This window comes from Podarcis tiliguerta, assembly GCF_965153285.1.
Source record: "Podarcis tiliguerta genome assembly, chromosome: 6".
NCBI classification, from domain to species: Eukaryota; Metazoa; Chordata; class Lepidosauria; order Squamata; family Lacertidae; genus Podarcis; species Podarcis tiliguerta.
In genome coordinates this window covers 352693-374841 of record NC_139539.1, presented here as the reverse complement: position 1 = coordinate 374841, position 22149 = coordinate 352693, and the positions used below count along the sequence as shown (strand labels likewise).

At 55.5% G+C, this 22149-nt stretch overlaps 1 protein-coding gene across 7 annotated transcripts in view; it reads right to left on the bottom strand.

Annotated features, from left to right (window-relative positions):
- Positions 1-344: 344 nt before the first annotated feature.
- Positions 345-22149, bottom strand: part of CDH22 (cadherin 22) — a 95585-nt gene continuing 73780 nt past the window's right edge. For all 7 annotated transcript variants that reach the window (XM_083447343.1, XM_083447340.1, XM_083447342.1 and 4 more), the window contains 4 exons: positions 7978-8099; positions 6877-6994; positions 3906-4157; positions 345-2666 (listed from right to left, as the gene is read on the bottom strand). In XM_083447343.1, the coding sequence (XP_083303469.1) occupies positions 2134-2666; positions 3906-4157; positions 6877-6994; positions 7978-8099 (1025 nt within the window). In that variant the 3' untranslated portion in view covers positions 345-2133. The remainder of the gene's footprint in view (positions 2667-3905; positions 4158-6876; positions 6995-7977; positions 8100-22149) is intronic.

The following is a 22149-nucleotide window of genomic DNA, read 5'->3' as shown; positions in this document are numbered from 1 at the left end:
GGGTCACCCCTGTGCAGCACCGGAAAGGGGCTCAGGTCCCTGCCAGGCTCCTGGCTGAGCTGCAAGGCTGTCCTAAAATCAGAGGTCCCCGGGGTCATCCAGTCCAGCCCCCTGCAATGCAGGAATCTCAGCTCAAGAATCCCTGGCAGGCAGCCATCCGACTTCTGCTGAAAACCTCCAATGAACCAAAATCCCCGCAGGACGGACACAGAGGCCAGGCCCCTTCTGGGGAGCTCGCTGCCCACCCGTCCCAAGCCCAGCAGCTGCAAAGGGCAGCAGGAGGTTCTCCTCCCCACCTCACCCCCCCCCTTCCCAAAGGAAAGCAGCACAAAGGACTCCAGGAAGACGACAAGGAGATCATTTATTTCCGGGTCCCAGAAAGACCAAAGTGTGAAAATACCAAAGGTGAGCAACTCGGCTGGCTCAGAACTCAAAGCACAGCTGCCCCCCCCCCCCAGTGCTCCATGGGCCTGCCAGCTCCTCCTGCGGGGGCATCCTTTGGGGGGCAGGGGAGACGCACCCCTATTTACAGGTGGGAAGAGGCAGGAGTGGAGGGGTGTCACCAGGACAGCAGCTCTGGGCAGGTGGGGGGGAGGGCAGGCAGTGTGGGGGGGGAGCGCCAGATACATACCCTGTTTGGCCCGTGGCTGCCCCCAGGGAACAGGGAGGGGAGCGAACGGGAGGTGTTCCTGAGGAGGAGAGGGAGGGGGGCAAAGAGCCGTTTCCCCTGCATCCAGCCCCCACCCTTTGGACAAGGACCATGGGGGGGGGCGGGCTGCCATCTGCCCAGTTGCCTCTCTAGAACCAGAGGGGAAGTCACAGTGAAGGCCAGGCTGGCTTGGGGAGGCCCATCCCACCCCCCTCCCACTACCGGAACAGCCCAGGGAGACTGGGGAAAATCCTGAGAACCAGCGACTCGGCTTGGTCCGAGCCGTAAAGTCAGGCAGGCCTGCAAAGGGGGCAGGAGGGGAGAAACTGGCCAGGAGCAGGGAGCTTGGGGGTCACAGCAGGTGCCAGGGGAAAGGGGAGTCATGAAGGCTGCCCCACTCCCAGCCCCCCAACACACCCTTCGGGCCTGCATCTTGGCCCCAAAGTCCCAATGGGCCCTTGCTGGTCTCTCACCCGAAAAGCCGGGTATTTTGTAGGGAGAAGTGGGACCGGCAATGAGGCTGTGGGGCAACCATTTGCCCCAAGAGAGCTGCCTCCCTCAGACCCATGGCAGGGAGAGGTGGGGGGAGTCCCAGGAGTCTGCCAATGGCGCACAACTTTTGCAAGAGGGAAACAGGCAGGTGGAGCCAGAAGGGGATGGTTGGGGGGGGGAGACCCTGCGGAGCAGTGATGCACCTGCTGGAGGGGAGGGGTGTCACACTGCAAGCACCTGGGGAGGACGAGGTGGGGGTGTCTTTGCCGGGGGGAGGGTCTGAGGCTGCGTGTGGGAGAGGAGCGGTCTGCTGTGGAGAATTAGAAGACCCTGAGGATTGGTCCCCAAGAGGGGTGGAAGGTTCTAATCCAAAATGCGATACGGAACGCTGCCAAGGGAGGGAATCAAAATGCCCCCCCCTCACTGCAAAAGCACTGTGCCCCCTCCCCTCCCTGGAACCCACAACCAAAGGCCCCCCCTTCCCCGAGGATGAGGCCAGAGAGGAAGGTCCAGGGGGAAAGTCCTGGAGAGGGAGACCCGGGAAGGAGAACAGCCAGCGGGAGAAGGAGCAGAAGGAGCAGAAGGCTCCTCTTGGCAGAGACTCCGCTTAGCAAATCAAAGCTTGTCAAACGTTGGAATCAAGTGACAAAATCAATTTCGACAACAAAAGGCTCCCCTCCCTCCCAGGCAGGCCGCCCCCTCCCCTCCACAGATCCATTTAAATGATAATTTGCCAGGGGAGAAGTCCTGGCTGGCAGAGAGGCAGTCTTCAAGGGGCGTGGAGAGTTTCACTGGAAGAGGAGGAGAGGGGCAAGCAGTGGGGCTGCCCTGGCCCTCCCTCACCCCAAGGCCCTCCCCTTGCAGGCAGGCCAGGGCACCTGGGGGGCTCTGCTGTGTGGCTGGACCTGGCTGCGCCCCCCCCCCCGGAAGCCACTGCCAGCCTGGCTCTCTTTCCTCCGCTGTGGGTGGGGTGTCTTTTTGGTTTGGTGGGCCTAGGACTCTGCGCCGCCCCCGCCCCCGTCCTGCTCCCCTCCCCGGCGCCCGGCGTAGAGGGCCGCCAGTTGCCGGAAGCGTGGCCCCCAGCTGCCCAGGTAGGAGAAGTCCTGCTCGGAGCCCGTGGAGCGGGAGGCGATGGAGCTGAGGGAGGCGGGAGGGGAGTCGGCCCCCTCAAAGGCGTAGGTCTGGAAGGAGTCGTAGGGGGGCACAGAAGGGTCCTCGTCCGCCTGCCCCACTTTCCTGCTGATGTAGTCCCTGAAGACGGAGAAGTCCAAGTCCGGCGCCGGGCGCCACTGCGGCAGCGAGTGCAGCTCGGAGGGCAGGACGGGGGGGCCCTCGCCCCCGCCCCCCTTGGTCTCCGCAAAGTCGTAGAGGCTGCGCAGGGCAGACATGTCGTAGGCCTCCGTGTCCTGCTCCCCGCCCCCCTCGTCGTTGTACTTGATGACGTTGTCGCGCATGTCCTCCTCCTCCTCAGACGAGAGGTGGCCCTTCTGGTGCCGCTTCAGGGTCAGGATGAGGAGGACCAGCACTGGGGGGAGAGAGGGGTGGTCAAGGCGGGAAGGGGGGGAGAGAGCAGGGGACCCCCAGGACAAGACAAGAGCCAAGGGCTCCTTCCAAGCACCTCCTACCCAAAGGGGTCTCCCTTTCCTTAGAAAGGCAAACCCACCTCCTCCGACCCCTTTCCAGAAGGGCTCAGGCCCCACAGAGCCTTCAATGTGGGGTTCCTCAGTCTATATTATCCCTCCTGCTGTTTAACATCTACGTGAAACCTCTGAGTGGGGTCATCCGGAGTTTTGGAGTCTGCTGTTAGCAAGATGCGGATGACTCTCAGCTCTCTTTCTCATCTGCAGGTGAGGCAGTGGGAGTGCTGGACCAGCGTCTTGCCTCGGTCATGGGCAGGATGAGAGCCCACAGACTGAAGCTCAACCCAGATAAGACGGAGGCCCCGTTAGTGGGGGATTCCCTAGACCAGATGGGTGGGAGGGCACCTGCTCTTGATGGGGTTCCCCTTCCTCCGAAGAAGGAGGTCCTTCTGGACCCACTACTCTCGCTTGAGGCTCAGGTGGCCTCAGTGGCGCCGTAGAGGACCTTCCGTCAGCTTCGCCTGGTGTCCCAGCTGAGCCCCCACAGGGATAGTTTTAACTTCTGCTGTCTCTGCTCTGGTAGCCTCAAGGATGGATTACTGCAACGTGGTCTGCATAGAGCTGCCCCTGAAGACTGTTCAGAAACTTCAGCTGGTGCAGAATTCAGCGGCCAGGTTGCTCACTGGAGCAAGACGGCTTGAGCGTATGACCCCGGTCCTGGTCTTACTGCACTGGCTACCAGTTAGTTTCCAGGCCCAATTCATTAAAGTGCTGCTCTTGACCTACAAAGCCTTAACTGGCTCCGGAGCCCAATACCCCAGGACCGCCTCTTTCCATATGAACCTCCCCGGCCCCTGAGATCCTCCTCTGAGCCCCGCCTTTGTGTGCCTCCTCCTCAAGGTGCAGAGGGTGGCAACACGAGAACGGGACCTTTTCTGCAGTGGCTCCCCATCTGTGGCACCTTCCTTCCATATCTTTAGGTGCCAGGCAAAAAGTTTCTCTTTCACTCGGCCTTGGGCTGATGAACAGCCTCTGTCCTTTCAAGTGTTGCTGGGAGGGGCTTCACTGGTTTCCTTTCCTTTCCTTATGTATTTGTGTCCTCATTTTATATTTCTATGTTGTGCGTCTAGGCCTGTTTTTGGAGGAGGGGCAGGAAGGGGGCTCCGTGGGGCGCAGAGACTCACCGATGAGGATGAGGACGCAGACCAGCAGGGCAATGAGGGCTCCGGGGCTGAGCGAGGCGGAGACCACGTAGGCGGTGGTGTTGCAGGACTGGATGGCGCCGGAGCTGTCGCAGCCGCAGATGCGGATGGTGAGGGTGCCGGTGCTGCTGAGGGTGGGGGGGCCGCTGTCCACCACCAGGATGGGCAGCAGGAAGAGGTCCTGCTCCTGCCGGTTGAAGGCCAGGCGCTGCGTGTGCACGGCGGCCGTGTTGTCTGTGGGGAGGCAGAGGGAAGGGGCATCGTGCATCGCAGGGGGTCAGACTGGATGGCCCTTGGGGGTCCCTCCCAACCCTACAATTCCACCATTCTAATCCAAGGAATGACACAAAACAAATGAAATACTGTGAAAATACCTGAAACGAGAAGTGATCGACTAGAAATATTATCTTATAGAAATAAACTAAATAATAAAAATCAAAAAGTTTAAGGAAAAAATTAGAAAAACCTAGAATTGTTCGAGCCAGCCACGAACTTCATTTCACTGAAGTATTCAGTCTCCTCAGAAGGAAATAGAAAAATCATAAACCTTAAATGACTAAAATTCAAATTTCTAGTCGATTACTTCTTGTTTCAGGGATTTCATTTGTTTTGTGTAATTTCTCAGTTCCGTGACTGTCCTTTTTTCTACTGATTCTAATCCAACGAGGCAGAGGGTCATGGGATGGGCGGAGAGTGGCAGGCGGCCCCTTCCCCAGGTAGCCCCCCACACACACACCTGAGGGCTGTCAGGTGCTCTTTGCAGCTGGTGCAGCAGGATTCGTCCTCGGGGCCAGCCCAGCCAGAGTCAGTTGCTCCCCCCGCCCTCCTTGCAGACTCTGCAGATCCTCTCCTGCCTTCCTCTCTTCTGTCAGGGTCCCCAGGAAGCTGCCAGCTCCTCCTGCCCCCCCCCAAAAAAAACCTTGCTTCTAACGAGATCTTTAGAGAGTTTCTGCATCTGCTCCTTTCGCCTGCAGTCAGGAGCCGTCCGGTGTCGCTCCCAATTAGCCACCAGCCAGCCAAGAAACACACACAGAGAGGATCTTCCAGAGCAAAAAGCAGCCCGGCAGGAGACAAAGCTTCTTCTCCCATTGCAAAATTGGGAGGGTGGGGGCTGCCGTTCTGGGATGTGCCCCCACCCCAATCTGTCCTGCCTCATCTCTGCCTTGTGTGTTTTGGGGGATGTCTAGGGGGGGGCCCTCCATCTCCCCCACCTGCACCCTGCGCTTGTTCCATGCAGCCCAGCAAAGCCTGCCTGCATTGGGATTGGGGGGTCATAGAATGCTAGAGTTGGAAGGGGCCCCTAAGAGTCATCTAGTCTAATCCCCTGAACCCACGAGGGTCTCAGCTCCGGCATCCAAGCCATCCAGCCTCTTCTTAAAAACCTCCCAGGAAGGAGAGCCCATCTCCTTCCATCCCACAAATGGCTCTTACTGGCATAAAGTTCTTCCTGATGTTGTGTTGGAATCTCCTTCCTTGCAACTTGCAGCCATGGGTTCGAGTCCTGCCCTCCGGAGCAGGAGAAAACAAGCTGGCGGGGTGTGTGTGTCCCACAGGACACCCCATGGGATGTTAGCTGCCATTCAAACTCTCCAGGGAAAGGCCCAATGGCATTGGCGGGGGGGGGGGGGGGAGATTGGAGGGTCAAAGCCCCAGACATGTGGGACTCAACGGACCCACAGTCTGCCCCTGAGGCGGGGCAGAGAGCGGCAGCTGGACCACCCTTGCAGGCTGTGGGTGGGGGACGATGTGACCCTGCGAGCTGCCTGCACAACAGGCAGAAATTCATCAGGGAGGTGCGGGGCTGGAAAAAGCTTCCTTGGTCGGATTTCTGCCTGCGCAGATCCCAGAAGCCCAGCTGGAAACATGAGGAACTCTGGATGCTGAGAAAGTGGATGCAAATTTTATATGAGTATAACTTTTTGTCTCTTTTAAACAATTGCTGTACATTCTTTCTGGGTTTGATCATTTTCTGAACCGCCTTGGGGGTTGGGTTTTTCCCCTCCACAATTGAGTGGCAGGCATATAAATCTTAAGAAATAAATAAATGAATATGAAGGAAATCCTCCTTGTCAGTGGCTGCTTCTTCTTCTTACCGTTGTGCCTGTTCCTGTTTCCTTGCTCTCTGTGGGGAGGTTTTGCTGAAGGGACACACAGAACTCTCTGGGCTAAGAAATGCGGCCCCTGCAGCCACGGAGGGAGACGGAGGCCCCTGGAAGCTCACAAACCCAGAAGGAGAGCAGTTGTCCCCCAATTTGGTGGGCGTTTCAGTCCAAACCCAGATGCGCCCCAGTGGAGCTTAGATGCACAGAATTGCAGAGCTGGCAGGGACCCCCAAAGGTCATCAGCCCAACCCCCTGCAAGGCAGGAATGCTTGCGGGCATCACAGGAGCAGAGCTGCTTCCTTGCCCTCTCAGGAACCAGGACGACCTCCTTTTCCCCACCCACCCCCTTCTAGCAGCCTGACCCCGGGGAGCAATCTCGAGGCCAGGCAGGGAGGGCTGTGCGGAGCTTTGCGCCCGAGGTCTCTTCCTGCCGCCACCGAGGATGTAAAAGGAGGAGATTTAAGTGAGCGCTTTGTGTCTCCATCTGGGCTGGCATCCATCAGTGTCTTGTCTTGGCTCCAGCAGCAATATTTATAAATCACATCTCAAAACTGGCTACAAATTTGTACAAAGAAACAGATGGGCCGTTGGCGGCCGTTTGTCACCGCCGATATTTATACCGCGCCCAGGAGAGAGCAGAGGGGAGGTGGGCAGGGCAGAGGGGGGCATGGGGGGGGCTCGCCAAGAATGGGGCAGGAGCTGGCATGCGTGGGGAGGGGGCTGTGGGGCAGGGCTGCCGGCCTCGGGTGCAGGAGAGCAGGCGGAAGAGCTACCTGGGGGGGAGGCAAGGTGGTGGGGCTGGACTAGATGACCTGGGGGGTCCCTCTGCGCTCTCTGACTCCACGGCTTACCCTCGATATCCAGCAGGGAGAAGTGGTGGCTGGAGGAGGCCTCGGGGGCCAGAGTGAAGTAGAAGCGGTGGCCGCTCTGGGGCTCATCCCGGTCCACGACGCTGATGGTCTGGATCAGCTGCAGGGAAGGAAGGCGGCGCTCAGAGGAGCAGCTCAAACAACATGCCCAACACGGGGCGCTGGGAAATTGCTCAGCGCCAATGGATTCTCAGTGCCCCCCCCCCAAATAGATCGATCCTGATACATTGGAAAGACACAGATATGCCCCCCCCCCTTGATCAATGGATATGAAAACTCTTACAGCCCATTCCTCCAGATGACGATTATCCACGGACGTCTTTAATGCTGTTTCAAACGTATTTGTCAAAACCATCGTGAATCAACCTATACTAAGTTTATATTTCAGCTTTGCAACCTTAATTACATTTATTGTTCTTATGTATTCTCTTTCTCTCTTTTCTTTTCTTTTAAAAACTTACTTTAATTTGTTGTAATTATCTCAGTAAAATATATGTATTCTAGAAGAGCCCCTCCCCCTCAAACTGCACCCGAGGGGTGGGGGGGTCTGGGGCAGGTGGGGCCACAGGTGCCTCTCAGGGGCAAACAAAGACTGCAGCTCCCAAAAGTGCCCCCCCCCAGCAAGGCAGGACAGGAGGGGCGGCCTCCCCAGCGGGGGTGATGGCTTTACCCCCGATTGACTTCGCTGATTGACAGCCGCTGAGCCACCCAGCAGCTTGGGGAGCTGGGATTTGGAAAGAAAAGAGAGACAGAAAGGGGAGTGGAAAGCCCCCACCCCAATTGCAGTGCACCAGCCCCTCCCTGCTCCTGCTGGACCAAAGCGCCCCACAGCCAGTGGTCAGGGCTGCCATACGCCACATAAGACACCCCCAGCCCCTCCCTACGCAAAAGCAAGCAGGTGGGAGGGGAGGGGAGTTTCCAGGGTTTGGGGGGACCTTTCTGCCCAGCAAGGCTGTCCCTGCCCCATATGGGTCCTGTCCCCCCGCCCATGCCTGAGGTCTCCCTGCCAAGTCCAGGGCCTGCCTTGTGGGCTCAGAGCCCCTCACCCGGCTGCCCCCCCACTGCCCCCCTCCTGCTCCTCACCTGCCCAGGCTTGGCGTCCTCGCAGACGGCCGCCTCGTAAGGCGTGGCGAGTTCGGGAGGATTGTCGTTCACGTCCAGGATGCGGATGCGAAGGGTCTTCCTGGACACCTGAGCGTGATTGTCTGGAACACAGAAAAGGGCAGAGGGGACTGAGAGCCGCCTCCCAAGGTTTGAGGCAGGGGGTGGCAAACTAAGGCCCACAGGCCGGATCAGGCCCACCTGGGTCATAAATCTGCCCCGCTCCGCAAAGCCAAGACTCCAGGTGATGGCAATGGGAGGAAGAGGCTGAGTAGCAGCGGCTCTGCCACTCAATAGCCATGCTGGTTTCACCTCAGCGGCATTTGATTGCCAGAGACATCCAAGCGCTGCGCTGAGGTAAACCAGGCGCGGCGTCTGATTGGCAGCACCCACCACCAGCTCCGACTCCTCTCACCTGGCCACCTCCGGAAGTCCGCTTTCCCTTCCCCGCCAGCTTCCACGTCTTGGCGCATAGCCGCACCCTGCCCTGCCGTTGGATGCACGGATGCTAAAAGCCCTAAAGACGCGCTTACTCGCAAGTAAGCTACAATTGTTTCAAGGCCACTTGTTCAGCGCCTGAAGAACTGCTCAAGCCCACAGAGATGAAATGCGCCACGGATCGCGCCCCTGGGAAGGCTGGCCCTCCTCGCCTCTTCTTCCAGCTCCCCCCCCCGTGTTGCTTCTCCATCCCCCCACAACTGGTCTGAGGGGCCATCTCTCAGAAGAGAGACCAACTGGCTTTCTCCTGCTCCAGAACTAATGGGGAAGATTCCAGCTGCACCTCAGGAAGAATTTTCTGGCCAAGGGGAACAGTCTCCCTCGGAAGGTGGCAGACTCGCCTTCCCTGGAGGTTTAGAAGGTTGGGCGGCCATCTGTCAAGGATGCATTAAAGGTAAAGGTAAAGGTACCCCTGCCCATACGGGCCAGTCTTGACAGACTCTAGGGTTGTGCGCCCATCTCACTCAAGAGGCCGGGGGCCAGTGCTGTCTGGAGACACTTCCGGGTCACGTGGCCAGCGTGACATCGCTGCTCTGGCGAGCCAGAGGCGCACACGGAAACGCCGTTTACCTTCCCGCTAGTAAGCGGTCCCTATTTATCTACTTGCACCCGGGAGTGCTTTCAAACTGCTAGGTTGGCAGGCGTTGGGACCGAACAACGGGAGTGCACCCCGCTGCGGGGATTCGAACCACCGACCTTTCGATCGGCAAGCCCTAGGCTCTGAGGCTTTTACCCACAGCGCCACCCGTGTCCCATTAGCCTTTGGTAAAGGCTGTTCTCAAAAAAAAAAAAAAAAGAGCACTCCAATTGGAGAACAGCCTTGACCAAAGGTGTCATGGGCTTTGAGGACACTCGAACTCAGGATGCAAGGGAGAAACATGCTAAGAAGAAGGCACGCTTGGCAAATCCACAACATGATCAACTCCCGCCCAGAAACCTACGTCCCCACTGTGGAAGGATGTGTGGATCCAGAACTGGCCTCCACTGTCACCTATGGACACACTGTTAAGACCGTGTTTATGGAAGACAATCTGACTTGGCTATGAGTGACCGCCAAAGAAGAATAAGCAGAGGTTGGACAACAATCTGTCAAGGATGCTTTAGCTAAAATTCCTTCATTGCAGGGGGTTGGACTAGATGACCCTTGGGACCCTTGGGAGTCCCTTCCAACATCATCATCACCACCATCCTCATCCTTATTATTATTATTATTATTATTATTATTATTATTATTATTATTTCTTTATTAATACTTCTCCTGATGGGACTCAAGGCAGCTTACAGGTAAAAACAATAATCACTAAAACCAGGAAAGAATCAATCATTACAAAACAATGAAACGTTAGTAGAATTAAGACTATATAAATCCCAATGCCCCCCTGGGACAATTTCCTGTAGGCAAGCCTAGAATTGCGGGGTGAGTTTTAGGAGCCAAAAGCCTTCTAGACTGAACCTTCCTGGCTCCTCTGCCGGTCCCTCGTGTTGCAGATGCTGCAATGAGGTTTTCTCAACCTAGGCATGAAGAAACCGATACAGTGGTACCTCCGTTTCCGAACGCCTCCACAGTCGAACATTTCAGAACTCGAACACCAAAAACCCAGAAGTCAATGCCTTGGTTTTCGAACGTGCCTTGGAAGTCGAACAGGAAATGAGGTTTCTGTTTTGAGTTTTCCATTTTGAGGCTTCCGATTTCAGTTTTGGGTTTTTGAATGTTTCGGAACACAAACGGACTTCTGGAGAGGATTATGTTCGAAAACCGAGATAACACTGTACCAGTTTTTGTCCACTACAATTGAATCTGATGGACATCAAAGTGACCTCGGGTGGCTGCGTAATTCCTACCCACTTGAGGCAGAATCTAAACCAGGGGTCAGCAAGGTTTATCTTGCCTGGGCCGGATCAGTCCCACAAAGATCCCGCGGTGGGCGCCCATGAAATTTGGTTTCTGCGTGTGTGCAGACGCGATTTTCGGTGCCGCGGAAGCAAGTCCCTGTGCCGTGCTGCGCCAGTTTAGCGCAGCGTGTGAGAGACTAGCTGAGTTTGGGGGCGGCTCATGGGCTGGTCAAATGACCTCCGTGGGCCTTCAGCTGGTGACCCCTGATCTAAACCGTCCACTTTCCTGGCAGGATAACACACTGTGTGGCCCCAGGGGTGGTCTCTGCCACAATCTGTCACCTCTACAATTCAGTGGTTCCACCACATGCCAGGGAGCTCAGAGAGGGGGCTGTTGGCACCCCAAGAGCATCTCCCAGCCAAAGGTGGAGCCAGGCCCCTCCATAGCCAAAGTCTCCCTGATGCAGCTCCCTGAGAGGAGGAAGGACGAAGGCCGTGGGGAAGGAGCAGAGCCTGACCCACGGGAAATGGGAGTGGCCCCGAAACACAGGAAGCCCTCTGGCCAACAGCCCTGAAGAAATGCAGGCCAGCCCCAAGCTCCTTGCCCACCTCCAGGTAAGTCCCTGCCAGCCCCACCTGGTGCAAAGACACCCCCTCCTCAGCCCACCCTACGGCTGCCTCTCCCCCTTGCCAGCCGGCTGTGAGCCTGGAGACGGGGTCCGACCCTGCTTGTAGGGTGGGAGCAACGCGGATGATGCCCCTGCCCAGCAGGCACAGACCCCCCCCACCTCTGACTCCCGGAGCTGGTGCCCTTTGCCAAGAAGCATCGCTCTGGCCAGGGCTGGCAGCAAGCCCAGCTGACGGGCACTGTGCCAGTCTCCCTCCTCTGTGGCAGAGAGCGTCTGCTGGAGAGAGGCGGGCAAGGAGGGGCATCTCTCCCTGCTCAGCACTGCCAATGCCCAAGAGACCATGACCTCCACCTCAGGGCACTTTGATGAGAGAACCCATGGGAGAGGGCATGCGGGCACCAGAGGGGTGAGGAAGCCTTGCCCACTGACTTCCCTGCCCCCCCCCACTCTCATGTCACCATAAATCCAGGAAATTGAGGCTAAAAGCAGCTTTAGTCAGCCTCTGAGCATGCCATGAAGGCCAGTCGCTGGGGAAGGGGCTGGCCTTGCCCCCCATCCTGCCCACGGGGCACCCGGTTGGCTGCTGGGAAGGGCAGGATGGGCTGATCCACCAGCAGCCATTTCTGGGAGCCCTTTGCAGCAGGAAGAGGGGCCGACATTCTGGGATGCAGCCGTGAGCAGGAGCCCCCCCCCCAGGAAGTGCAGCCCCAGCCGCAGCCTAGCCAGGGAGGGGGCTCTGCCAATCCCCGATTCCTTGGAAATGCCACCCGCAGGCTGGCCAGCTAGCCTGGCTCTGCCTTGCTGGCCTCCAACATCTGCCTCTTTGCTGATAAGTTTGCAAGGAACCGCCGTTGCCCAAAGGCCTGGGGGACGGGGGCAAAGGGGCATCACGCCAGCCAGAGCCGGCCTTCAAAGACCCCCCTCTTCCGGCTCGCTCTGCCGCGGCTGCCATTTTGCTGATTAGAGGGGAGGGTCCCGGCGGAGGGGCCAGCGCCATCCATCAAGCGCCTGGCACCTGCCCTGCTCCACTGAAAGGAGTGGGAGAGACGGAGCTGCAAGGATGGGCTGGGCAGGGGCTGGATGCGGGCAGAGGAAATGGGCAGGTGGGCACAGGAGGGGGGGCTGCTGGATCTGGGAAGGAGGGGCAGGGGCTGCCCATTGCCCCCTCCCTCCCTCCCTCCTCTTGGCCACTGCTCAGATTTCTTTAAGAAGCCTTTTCTTACAAGGCAGCTCAGAAAAAACACGTACGAAGCAGCACAAATTTAAGCCAACAGAAGTAAGCGCCGCTCACAAGAAATCTCAGAAAATCATCCAAGAAAGCGGGTGGCTTCTCCTGGGCTGGTGGCTCTGGGAGAGAGATTGCCTGGCCGCCCGCCAGGGACTCCTGAGCCGCCGTCCCTGCCTGATGGGGAGCGTTAGGAAAGGAAAATAAAACTACCCCCATCGCAATGCCCTTTTACCAATCTCTGAGGTGACCACGTCTGGAGGACTGTGCGCAGTTCTCGCCTTCAAAAGGATATTGTATTTATTTATTTTGGTCAATAACCAGCTGATCAAGGATATTGTGTACCCAGGAAAGGGCCACCCAAAATATCCCGGGGAGGGAGCACATCCCTTCTGTGGAAACTCTGGTAAAACGTGGCACAACGAGAGGTGTATGAAATTATGCGAGGCTGGCAGGAGAAAGTTTGCCTCCTGCTCTCATCATGCTGGAAGTCCATGCGGCCGCCAGATGAAGCAGCGGGACGGACAAAATATATTCCCACACTGCCATAACTCTGGAATTCCTTGCTGCAAGACAGAGGGACGGCAACCAACTGGAGTGATTTAGAGAGGAAGATGGGACCCTGTTTCTGCTCTGCTCTCGTGCCTCTCAGGGCCAATTGCTGCAGACAACAAGCAGGGAAAGATGCAGCCATGCGCTCTGGTCCGGCATGAGGGCTTTCCTTTGTGGAGCATCCGGTGGGCAGCATGCAGGGCTCCTAGAGCCCTGGACCTGATCCTGCAAACAGGCTCTGCCTGGATTACACAGGCTGCTGGTTTATTAATGGCTGGAGGGAAGCAGAGACCCAAAGGGCAGCCCAGGATGGAGGCTCTGGCTCTTGGTGCCGTTAGCATTTCCAAGCCTGCGTTGTGCCAGGGAATGGTCTGAAGACGAGGCCTGGGGGGTGCATTCTGTGGCAGACCAGCTTCTCTCCGATGGAGAGCTGGAGGCGGAAGAGCCCCCCCCCCCTTGCTCACAGCATGTTCAGAAGCAGAGAGAGAAACAGAAGCTGAAAAGCTTAGGAGGAGTTACCGAGTTATGAGATAATGACAAGGAGCCGGAAGGGAGGGGGCAGCTAGTTGTGACGTCTCTTGAGAGCCCTTACCCCCCCCCCCCTTACCACGGACTTGGAGGTCCAAACATATCAGAGAGCAAAGGAGGGAAGAACTTCTCATTGGCGCCTAAAATGCTGCTGAAGTCGGAAGGAAGATTGGAGAGCAATGTATTTGTGCTTGCAACATGATGCCGTAATAAAAGGACCATAAACATATCAACTGCTCATTAATTCTTATCTGTGAAGTTACTGAAGGGAAGGGAGGACTCTCCATGTCTGGCACGTTGGGACTGGGGGGTCCTGCCGGAAGTGGAACTAATAGGGGGTTCAGAGCGGGGGGGGAGGCTCCAGAGATGCCGCCGAGAGCCTCCCCTCCTGCCCTGACTCGGATCTCTGCCATGTTCTGTTTGTAGCTGGCGTTGGTCTGGGCTGCGGGAGTCAGGGGGCAATTTCCTGGCTGCCCTACTAATGCATCATGTGCTTAATAGGTTTTACGTTTTGCTCATCTTGGGGCTCAGGAGACAAAACGAGGGTTACAAATTAAGCAACTCAACCAGCCAAACAAGCCGCCTCCCATTTCTTCCCACAGCCCTAAAAAAACGCACATTTGCCTGCCAGAGGGAGGCGGCCAAGTTCGCAGGTGCCCAAGCGGGTTGCAAGGAAGGGTCTCTGCCAGCTGGGGGCACAGGGGCCAACGGGGTTCAGGGGAAGCTTGGGACCCGGGTGGCACGGGGGTCAAAACCACTGAGCCTCTTGGGCTTGCCGATCAGAAGGTCAGCAGTTCAAATCCGCATGACAGAGTGAGCTCCCCTTGCACTGTCCCGGATCCTGCCAACCTAGCAGTTCGAAAGCACGCCAGGGCAAATAGAGACCCCATAGCCTCCTTTGAAGGGATTCAGCCAGCCTTTCCCAAAATTATTGAGAAATGATATATAACAAATTGAAAAAGATGTTTAAAATAACCTTGGTTGAAAAATCAGAAGCTTTCTTGTTAGGTATTATAGGCCAGGAATTACCAAAAGGGCAGCAGAAGACAGCAGCGGCTAGGGTTTTACTAGCCCCAAAATGGGAAGACAACAAGATACCAATGAAAGAAGAATGGCAAGCAAAATTGATGGATTCTGCAGAAATGGCTAAACTTGTGGGAAGACTCAGAGACAAGGAAAATAGAGACTTTAAAAAAGAATGGGAACTGTTTGTGCTGTATTTACAGAAATATTGTAAAGAAATGGACTCATTAGCAGGGTTTGAGTAAACACTTACAACTAAGAAAACAAGAGTAAAGGTTAAGAAATAACAACATGGAAATTAATTAAATGCAAGATGTAATTTGAAGAAAATGTGGTACAAAAATGATGAGAAAATAAGAGCAGTAAATTTAAAGATGAAAAATAAGACAGAAATTAAGCAGAAGTAGCAAACAGTTAAAGAACCAGAAGGGAAAGTTGAGGGAAGTCACGGGGGGGGGGGAGTTGTGTTTTATTTTTATTTTTTATATGATAAATGTATTGAATATTAAATAGTAAAATTTAATAAAAAGTTATTAAAAAGAAAAAGACTGGACTCAACCGTCCAGGGGTCCTTTACCTTTTTAGCTCAGGGGAAGCTAAAGTGTCACCGAGAACGGAAAAGAGCTGAACTTCTCCTGTACATGAACGGAGGCCCCAAAATTCCCAGCGGATTAGACCCATCCCGTCCCCCAATGGCCAAGCAGACACCCCCATGGGGAGCCCACAAGGGGCACAGCAACTTCCCCCTCATCCCCCAGGGACCTGTCTCCTCGGACAGAATCACAGAACTGGAGAACTGGAAGGGACCCCAAGGGTCATCTAGTCCAACCCCCTGAAACACAGCTCAAGCATCCAAGACCGATGGCCATTCCGCCTCTTCTTAAAAACCTCCAAAGAAGGAGAGTCGGCCTCCTTCCATCCCACGGAAGAACGGCTCTTACTGCCAGAAAGTTCTTCTGTTTCGTCGGAATCTCCTTTCTTGAAGCCATGGGTTCGAGTTCTGCCCTCCAGAGCAGCAGAAAACAAGTTTGCTCCATCTTGTGAGGAGGACTAGAACCCAGGAGACCCGAGTTCAAATCCCCCCTTGGCCGCGCCGGTCTCTGGGTGGGGCCTTGAGGGCCAGTCCCTGCCTCTCAGCCTCCCTGGCAGGGACCTTGTGGGGGTTAGAGGAGGAGGGGAGGGAAAGCATTATTGAATATTTTAAGAACAAGTATAAACAAGGAAATAACCTAGCAGGTCTGGAGTAACTCCAGAAGAACTGAAGTTAACAGAAGTTAACAGAATAGGCCATATATTAACAATTGCAAAGTTATTTACTAGAACTACTTCTCAAAAATAAGATACCGCTTCCCATAATGTCAAAATCAACATCGTGACATAATAAAAATGTAGCTTTTCGGTTGACCACCAAGTCCAGTATGTACAAGCTGCAAGTCCTATATAGTCAGGGCCGTAGTACATTCTTTACTAATTTCTTCATCTCTTTTGTATTTTTCTGTAGTTCTAGTAAATAACTTTGTGATTGTTACTATGCAGCCTATTACGTTTACGTGTGTTTCCAATTGGATTTGCGTGATATAGGCATTCTGGTGGTTTGTAACAGAATTTAACAGGCAAAGAACTTTGAAGATGAAGAATTTGGAACACGTGATTTAACAGAAAAATAAAGAAACCAAGAATAGGGTGGGAGGGAAGTCACCAGGTATTTAGTCGAGAGGAATATGAAAGTTGTGCAACCAGAGGGGGGAGGGAAGGGGACATGGGATGTATTCCTTGTCTTTTCTGTCTCTGTATTTGAAAAATGCAAATAAAAAATAAGAATAAAATAGAAAGGAGGGGGGGCCATGCCTCCTAGCTTGAGCCCCCCCCCAATTCCTCCTCCAACAGCCTCTCTTGCTCCCCTTCTCCTGAACGTCTTGGAGCAAAGCCATCCTAGCCCCTCCTGGGGGGGGGGCATCTTCCCGCTGCCTCTCCTCTGCCAGCTCCTGCCCTGCTGCCCCTGCCAGCCCCTGCCAGCCCCTCCGCTGGCACCTGTGGCAAGAGGCTGCTGGGAGCGCAGGGCTGGGACCCCAAGGCCAAAGGGGCTCCGCAGTCAGCCCAGGGGGGGTCGCAAGGAGGGAGGGGGCAAGGCGGCTCCCCTCCCCCTCCCCGGAGGATCCATCATCTCCACCGGCCCCTCCCCCCCCCCAGCATCCCAAGCCGGCTGACTGACATGCAAATTAGTTTAATTATTTCTTCTTCTAAAATAAATTATATTTTGCAGTGGCTGCAATATGTTGTGTCAGGCAAAATTACATTCAATATTTTTAAACTAATTGATGTCAGCCTTGAGAAAACGTGATTGACAGCAGCGAGGAAACGAGGCTCCGCTACCTAAATGCTTTCCTAAATTAAAATTAAACATGCCGGTTTTTTCACCGCATTTCCTCCAGGAGTCGGAATGCCATTAATCTGAAAGCGCCGTTGGGGGGGGAGGCAGGTGGGGAGGGGAGCTGGGGGGCACGGAGAAGCAGGATGGGACTCCCAGCCGGGGGGGGGGGCTGCAGGCTCCTGCCGTGGGCACCTGCCGGCCTCATCCAGAAGGATCCGACCGCGTCAGCTGCCCGTGAGGAGGGGCACCGGCAGGAGGGGATGTGCCAGGAAGCCAGGAAGTCCCTCTGCAGCCCATGACAAGCGGGGAAGGAAGCAGAGGGAGGGAGGGAGGGACTCCCCACATCCAGTGGGGCAGCAAGGGGAAGCTGGCAAGGCAGCCCCTCTCTGACAAGGAGAGGCGATCCATGGGGGATGCATTCCGGCACAGAATCCCACCCCACTCCCAGAATTGCGCAGTTGGTGGGACCCCCCAGCCCGGCTCCTCTGGGGTCGCAGCGGGAGCATCCCTGACCCACAGCCAACCACCCTCTATCAGGAGCGTAAAAGGTAAAGCAAAGATCACCAGTGTGGAAGCAATGATTCTTCAACATCAGCTTCGTTGGACTGGTCATGTTGTGCGGATGCCTGATGATCGCCTCGCAAAGCAACTATTCTATTCCGAACTTAAAAATGGAAAGTGTAATGCTGGTGGTCAACAAAAGAGGTTTAAAGACTCTCTCAAGGCAAATCTTTAAAAATGTAGTATAAACACCGACAACTGGGAAACACTGGCCTGCGAGTGCTCCAGTTGGAGAACAGCCTTTACCAAAGGTGTCATGGGCTTTGAAGACACTCGAACTCAGGACGAAAGGGAGAAACATGCTAAGAGGAAGGCACGCTTGGCAAACCCTCACCGTGATCAACACCCGCCCAGAAACCAATGTCCCCACTGTGGAAGGACGTGTGGATCCAGAATTGGCCTCCACAGTTACTAACGGACTCACTGTTAAGGCCGTGTTCATGGAAGACAATCTTACTCGGCTTCGAGGGATCGCCAAAGAAAGAGAAGAATGACCAAAGTCGAGGAATAAGGAGAAAGCCCAGTTGGTTTAAAAGGAACCTCCCACATGAACAACAACAACAACAACATTTTTATCATTTATATGCTGTCCATCTGACTGGGTCGCCCCAGCCATTCTGGGCGGCTTCCAGCAAAATATAAAACACCACAAAATACCAACCCTCAAAAACTTCCCTCTACAGGGCTGCCTTCAGATGTCTTCCAAAAGTCACACAAGTTTTATCTGTTTGACATCTGATGGAAGTTACTCCCCACAAGGTGAGCCCTGGGGGGCCGTTTCCTGCCCCATTAGTCTATCATTTGACTGAGGTTTCTACGTGGAGGTTGGATGACCATCTTCCAGGGATTCTTTAGCCGAGTTCCTTCATGGCCGGGGGTTGGACTAGATGACCCCTGGGGTCCCTCCCCACCCTACAACCCTCCGATTCCATGATCCTTCTAACCCCGTTCACCCTGCCACCAAAGCGACCGGCTGGACCGGCGTTCGTGCACCTGGATCCCGGCCCTTGCCTCTCCCTTGGCGCAGGTGAGCCTTTGCCAGGGAGGAATCTCCCTCGGAAAGAGGGGCTCCCCTCCCTCTGGCCCCCTCCCCGTCTCTTGCGCTGCCCCGGCTCAGCGGCAGGAGGGTAATTAAGGAGCGGTCCAGCTCAGTCTGGGATTACGGCCGTTCTCTGGCAGGAAGATTTATCATCTCAATTACCAGCAGTGGACACAGCAGTCAAGGGCCCATCATTTTACATGAGCGCCGGAGAAAACAGGGAGAGAATCCCTAATATTAGCCCAAGGAAGGTAAACAGCTTGTGCGGGAGATGAAGATTTATCTGCACAAACACTCCAAGAGGCTCTCGGGCTCAACAGGCCCCTTTCATGCCGCGCCCAGCCCTGCGCATCACCGAGGAAATGCTCTCGGCTGCCCAAAGAGTACCAAGCCAGAGCAGAAGGCAAAGCGCGCCGGATCAGGCCAGGCATCCTGCTCTCAGAGCGGCCAACCGGGTGCCCATCAGGGAGTCCAGCAAGCAGAATGACGGCACAAGAGCCACATGCCCGCCATTCTCCAATGAAAAGAGGGGCGTCCTGCTCTGCACCAGGAAGCTTCTCCCTTGCTGGATCTTGACCCACCTCCACCTGCCGCCTTGAGCCAAGGGCAACCTCTCTGCCTCACCTGCCTCGCAGGGTTGTGGTTATTATGAGAAAAAATATTATTATTTATTCATTTATTGAATTTATATACTGTCTTATACCTGGAGGTCGAGGGAAACGATAAATGGAATGAAAGAAAGAAAAAAGCTGCAAGATGCCTTGAGTCAGGGAAAAAGGTGAGGGAACAGTAGTAGTAGTAGTAGTAGTAATAATAATAATAATAATAATAATAATAATAATAATAATAATGGAATCTGTGAGAATGGTCAGGAACATACCATGCAGTAAATCCTATTGAACTGCTCCGGATGGCAGCAAAAGGTTGCCCAGTCTTTACCCAGTTACCTGGGAGTAAGCTCCATTGACTACAGTGGGACTTACTTCCGAGTAGACAGTGTCAGGCTCCACTTACAAGAAAGGAACAAAAACTCCAGGTGTTTCTGAGGACGGCTGGCTGCTGAAGCATTGCAATTAAAGAATTTAAAGCAGATTGGTGACCTTTTCCTTTGAAATTCTAGGAGGGGCTTTTCACGCCAACTTCCCTGTCTCCTTCATTTGGTGCAGGGATTTCATTTTCAGTATAAACTGGACTCTGTTTTTGCACCGACACACACACTCCACTTCTCAGAGACATGGAGGGGAGGAAACCGGGACATTCTGGGATCAAATCATAGCTGTCAACTTTTCCCCTTTCTTGTGAGGAATCCTATTCAGAATAAGGGAATTTCCCTTTTAAAAAGGGAAACGTTGACAGCTATGGATCAAATCAGAAACCAGGACAGCTTCTGTAATTCCGGGACTGTCCCTGGAAAACCGGGACACTTGGAGGTTATGCCAGAGCAGCCCTTTCGCATCCTGCAGTTTCCAGCCACTGGGATTCAGAAGCATTGGACTGGGGAGCCAGAGTGAGGCCATTGTGACTTGGGACCACCCAGAGCCAAGCCAGCGCCAGAGATGGGGCAGCCGCTGACCAGCCAGCCATGACCCTCCCCACATGCAGAGGCTCAGCCTGGGAAACCCGGAAGGGAGAAGAGCTCCTGGCCCCGTTTGGAGGGCCCTGGACACCAGAGGCAGGGGCCTCCCAGGGCTGTGAAATGGGAGGAAGCAGGTCCCCCCCCCGAGGGTGGGGTCAAGAGGCACCCTTGGGCGTCCAGCCCCACCAAGAAGCGCTGGGTGTGTGCGGGTGCAGAAAGTGTGAGCATCTATGGCGGGGGTTCTTTAGCTGCGAAACCTGCATTGCGGGGGTTGGACTGGATGACCTTGGGGTGCCTCCCAACCCTACGATTCTGCGCGTCTGAATTGCGCCAAAGTGGGGTTGAGACCCAAAGAGCAGCAAGTGGCCCACCAGCAGTGATGGGCAGGGGCTGGAATGAGGCTCCTGGGCAGTTACGGGAAGATATGCGTCATTCATTGTCATCCTTCTCTCCCCCCCCCCTTGAAGCACCAAGAGGGAGGGAGGGGTCATGTTCCTGCTTAGGGCAAAAGCCCTTCGCAAGAGGCCCACAAAGCAGTTGGGTCCCCGGGTGGGAGATGCTGACTCTCCCCCCACCTCTCTCTCTCTCTCTCTCTCCTTCCCTCTCTCTTTCTCCCTCTCTCCCTGCCCCCCCCCCTTTGAAGGCCGCCCCTTTACAACTGCCCTTTCCAGCAAAGGATCCCGACATAAATGGCGCTTTAAATTCAATATCCGCCATTAATATTTCATGATTACAAAGCGCTCCGGATAATGTCCCTGGCAGGAGCGTCTGGACAGTTAAAATGGATGAGTCAGAACTTCCTGACGGAGGAGAGGGGAGTCGGGGGGGAAGGCGCCCGCCCAGCGCTGGCACTAATGCGCCCTGACAGGCCCCTTCGCCCGCCGGGGCTGCTGACTGGTCTGGAAATGGGAGCTGTTGCGGGGAGAGACGGCCCTTCTGATGCCTGTCGCCTTGTATTTGCGGGCAGAGAGAGGGATCCCCCCCCCCAGCCACGCAATGGGAGCCGGGGGGCAGCAGAGCCCCTCTGCACCATGGCCTGGGGGGGGGGGGGAAGAAGCCCCTGGTCTCCCCTGCCAAGGGCAAGAGGATCATTGGGCTGTGGGGTCAGAAGGGACCCCAAGAGTCATCCAGTCAACCCTCCTTCAATGCAGGAGAGGTGCTGTCCCGCCAAGCCCCCCCCCCATGGTACTGCCCCCCACAGGCCCCCTGCAAGCCAACTGGAGCTACTGAACAGTTCTGAACCCCACTCCCTGCCGTGGGGCTGGCTGTGAAAAACACAGTCCATTGGGGCGCGGCAGAGACCGGGAATTCTGGAAACATTTCTACTCTGGAAGGTACAGTCATACCTCGGGTTGAAGTCCCTTCAGGTTAAGCCTTTTTGGGTTGTGTTTCGTGGCGACCCGGATGGAACGGAGGGCTTACTTCCGGGTTTCGCCGCTTGCGCATGCGCAGACGCTCAAAATGACGTCACATGCATGCACGGAAGGGGAAATTCGCGACCCGCGCATGTGCAGACACGCAGACGCGGTTTGTGTTCGCTGCAGGATGCGAACGGGGCTCCGGAACGGATCCTGTTCGCATCCCAAGGTACCACTGTAATTGCAAGACCCCCAACCAAACATGCAAGGGCCTAACTCTGGCCCAGACCGCAAGAACAGACGCTCTTATTTCCGATGCAGGGAGAGATCTTTACCGAGGCAGAGGAGACAGGCAGGCTGGGCAGAAAGAGGCCTTGAGCCACAGCAGCCGCTGCTCTCCGGAAAGGGGGCAGGAATGGCGAGGGAGGGGGGGGCTGGCAGCAGCAGGCCCAGGACCCATTGCAAGAGCAGCCGCTGCCCCCGGGGACTCCAAGAAGCCCTGAGAGGTTTCCTCCTCTGTGCCTTTGTCGGATTGTCTTCTCAAGTCACCCAGCTGCAACTGCTGCATTCTTCTTCCGAAGAATAATTCAGTTTATACGCCATCCTTTATCCAAAGATCCCAGGGCAGTTTGGAACGCCTCACGCCCAGCCTCTCCAGAGGGCCTTCCCGGAAGCGGCAGCTCCCTTGGACACTCGACTCCCAGCACTGTCAAGCTGGAAGGGGTCCCCAAAGGTCATCTAGTCCCACCCCTGCAATGCAGGAAATGCTCTTGCATCTTCTTCTGCAGCCCCTCTCTGCCATCTTCCTCCTCCTCATTAGCATTCCCTCTCCCCCTCCAGACAGGTGCGGCTTCCTACCTGCACTTGCCACGCATATTTATTCCTATTTATTCGGCTAACTCCTTCCTCTCCCCCCCCCCCACCCCAAGAGATTTCCTTTGGCAGAGCAGAGCCAGCCAGC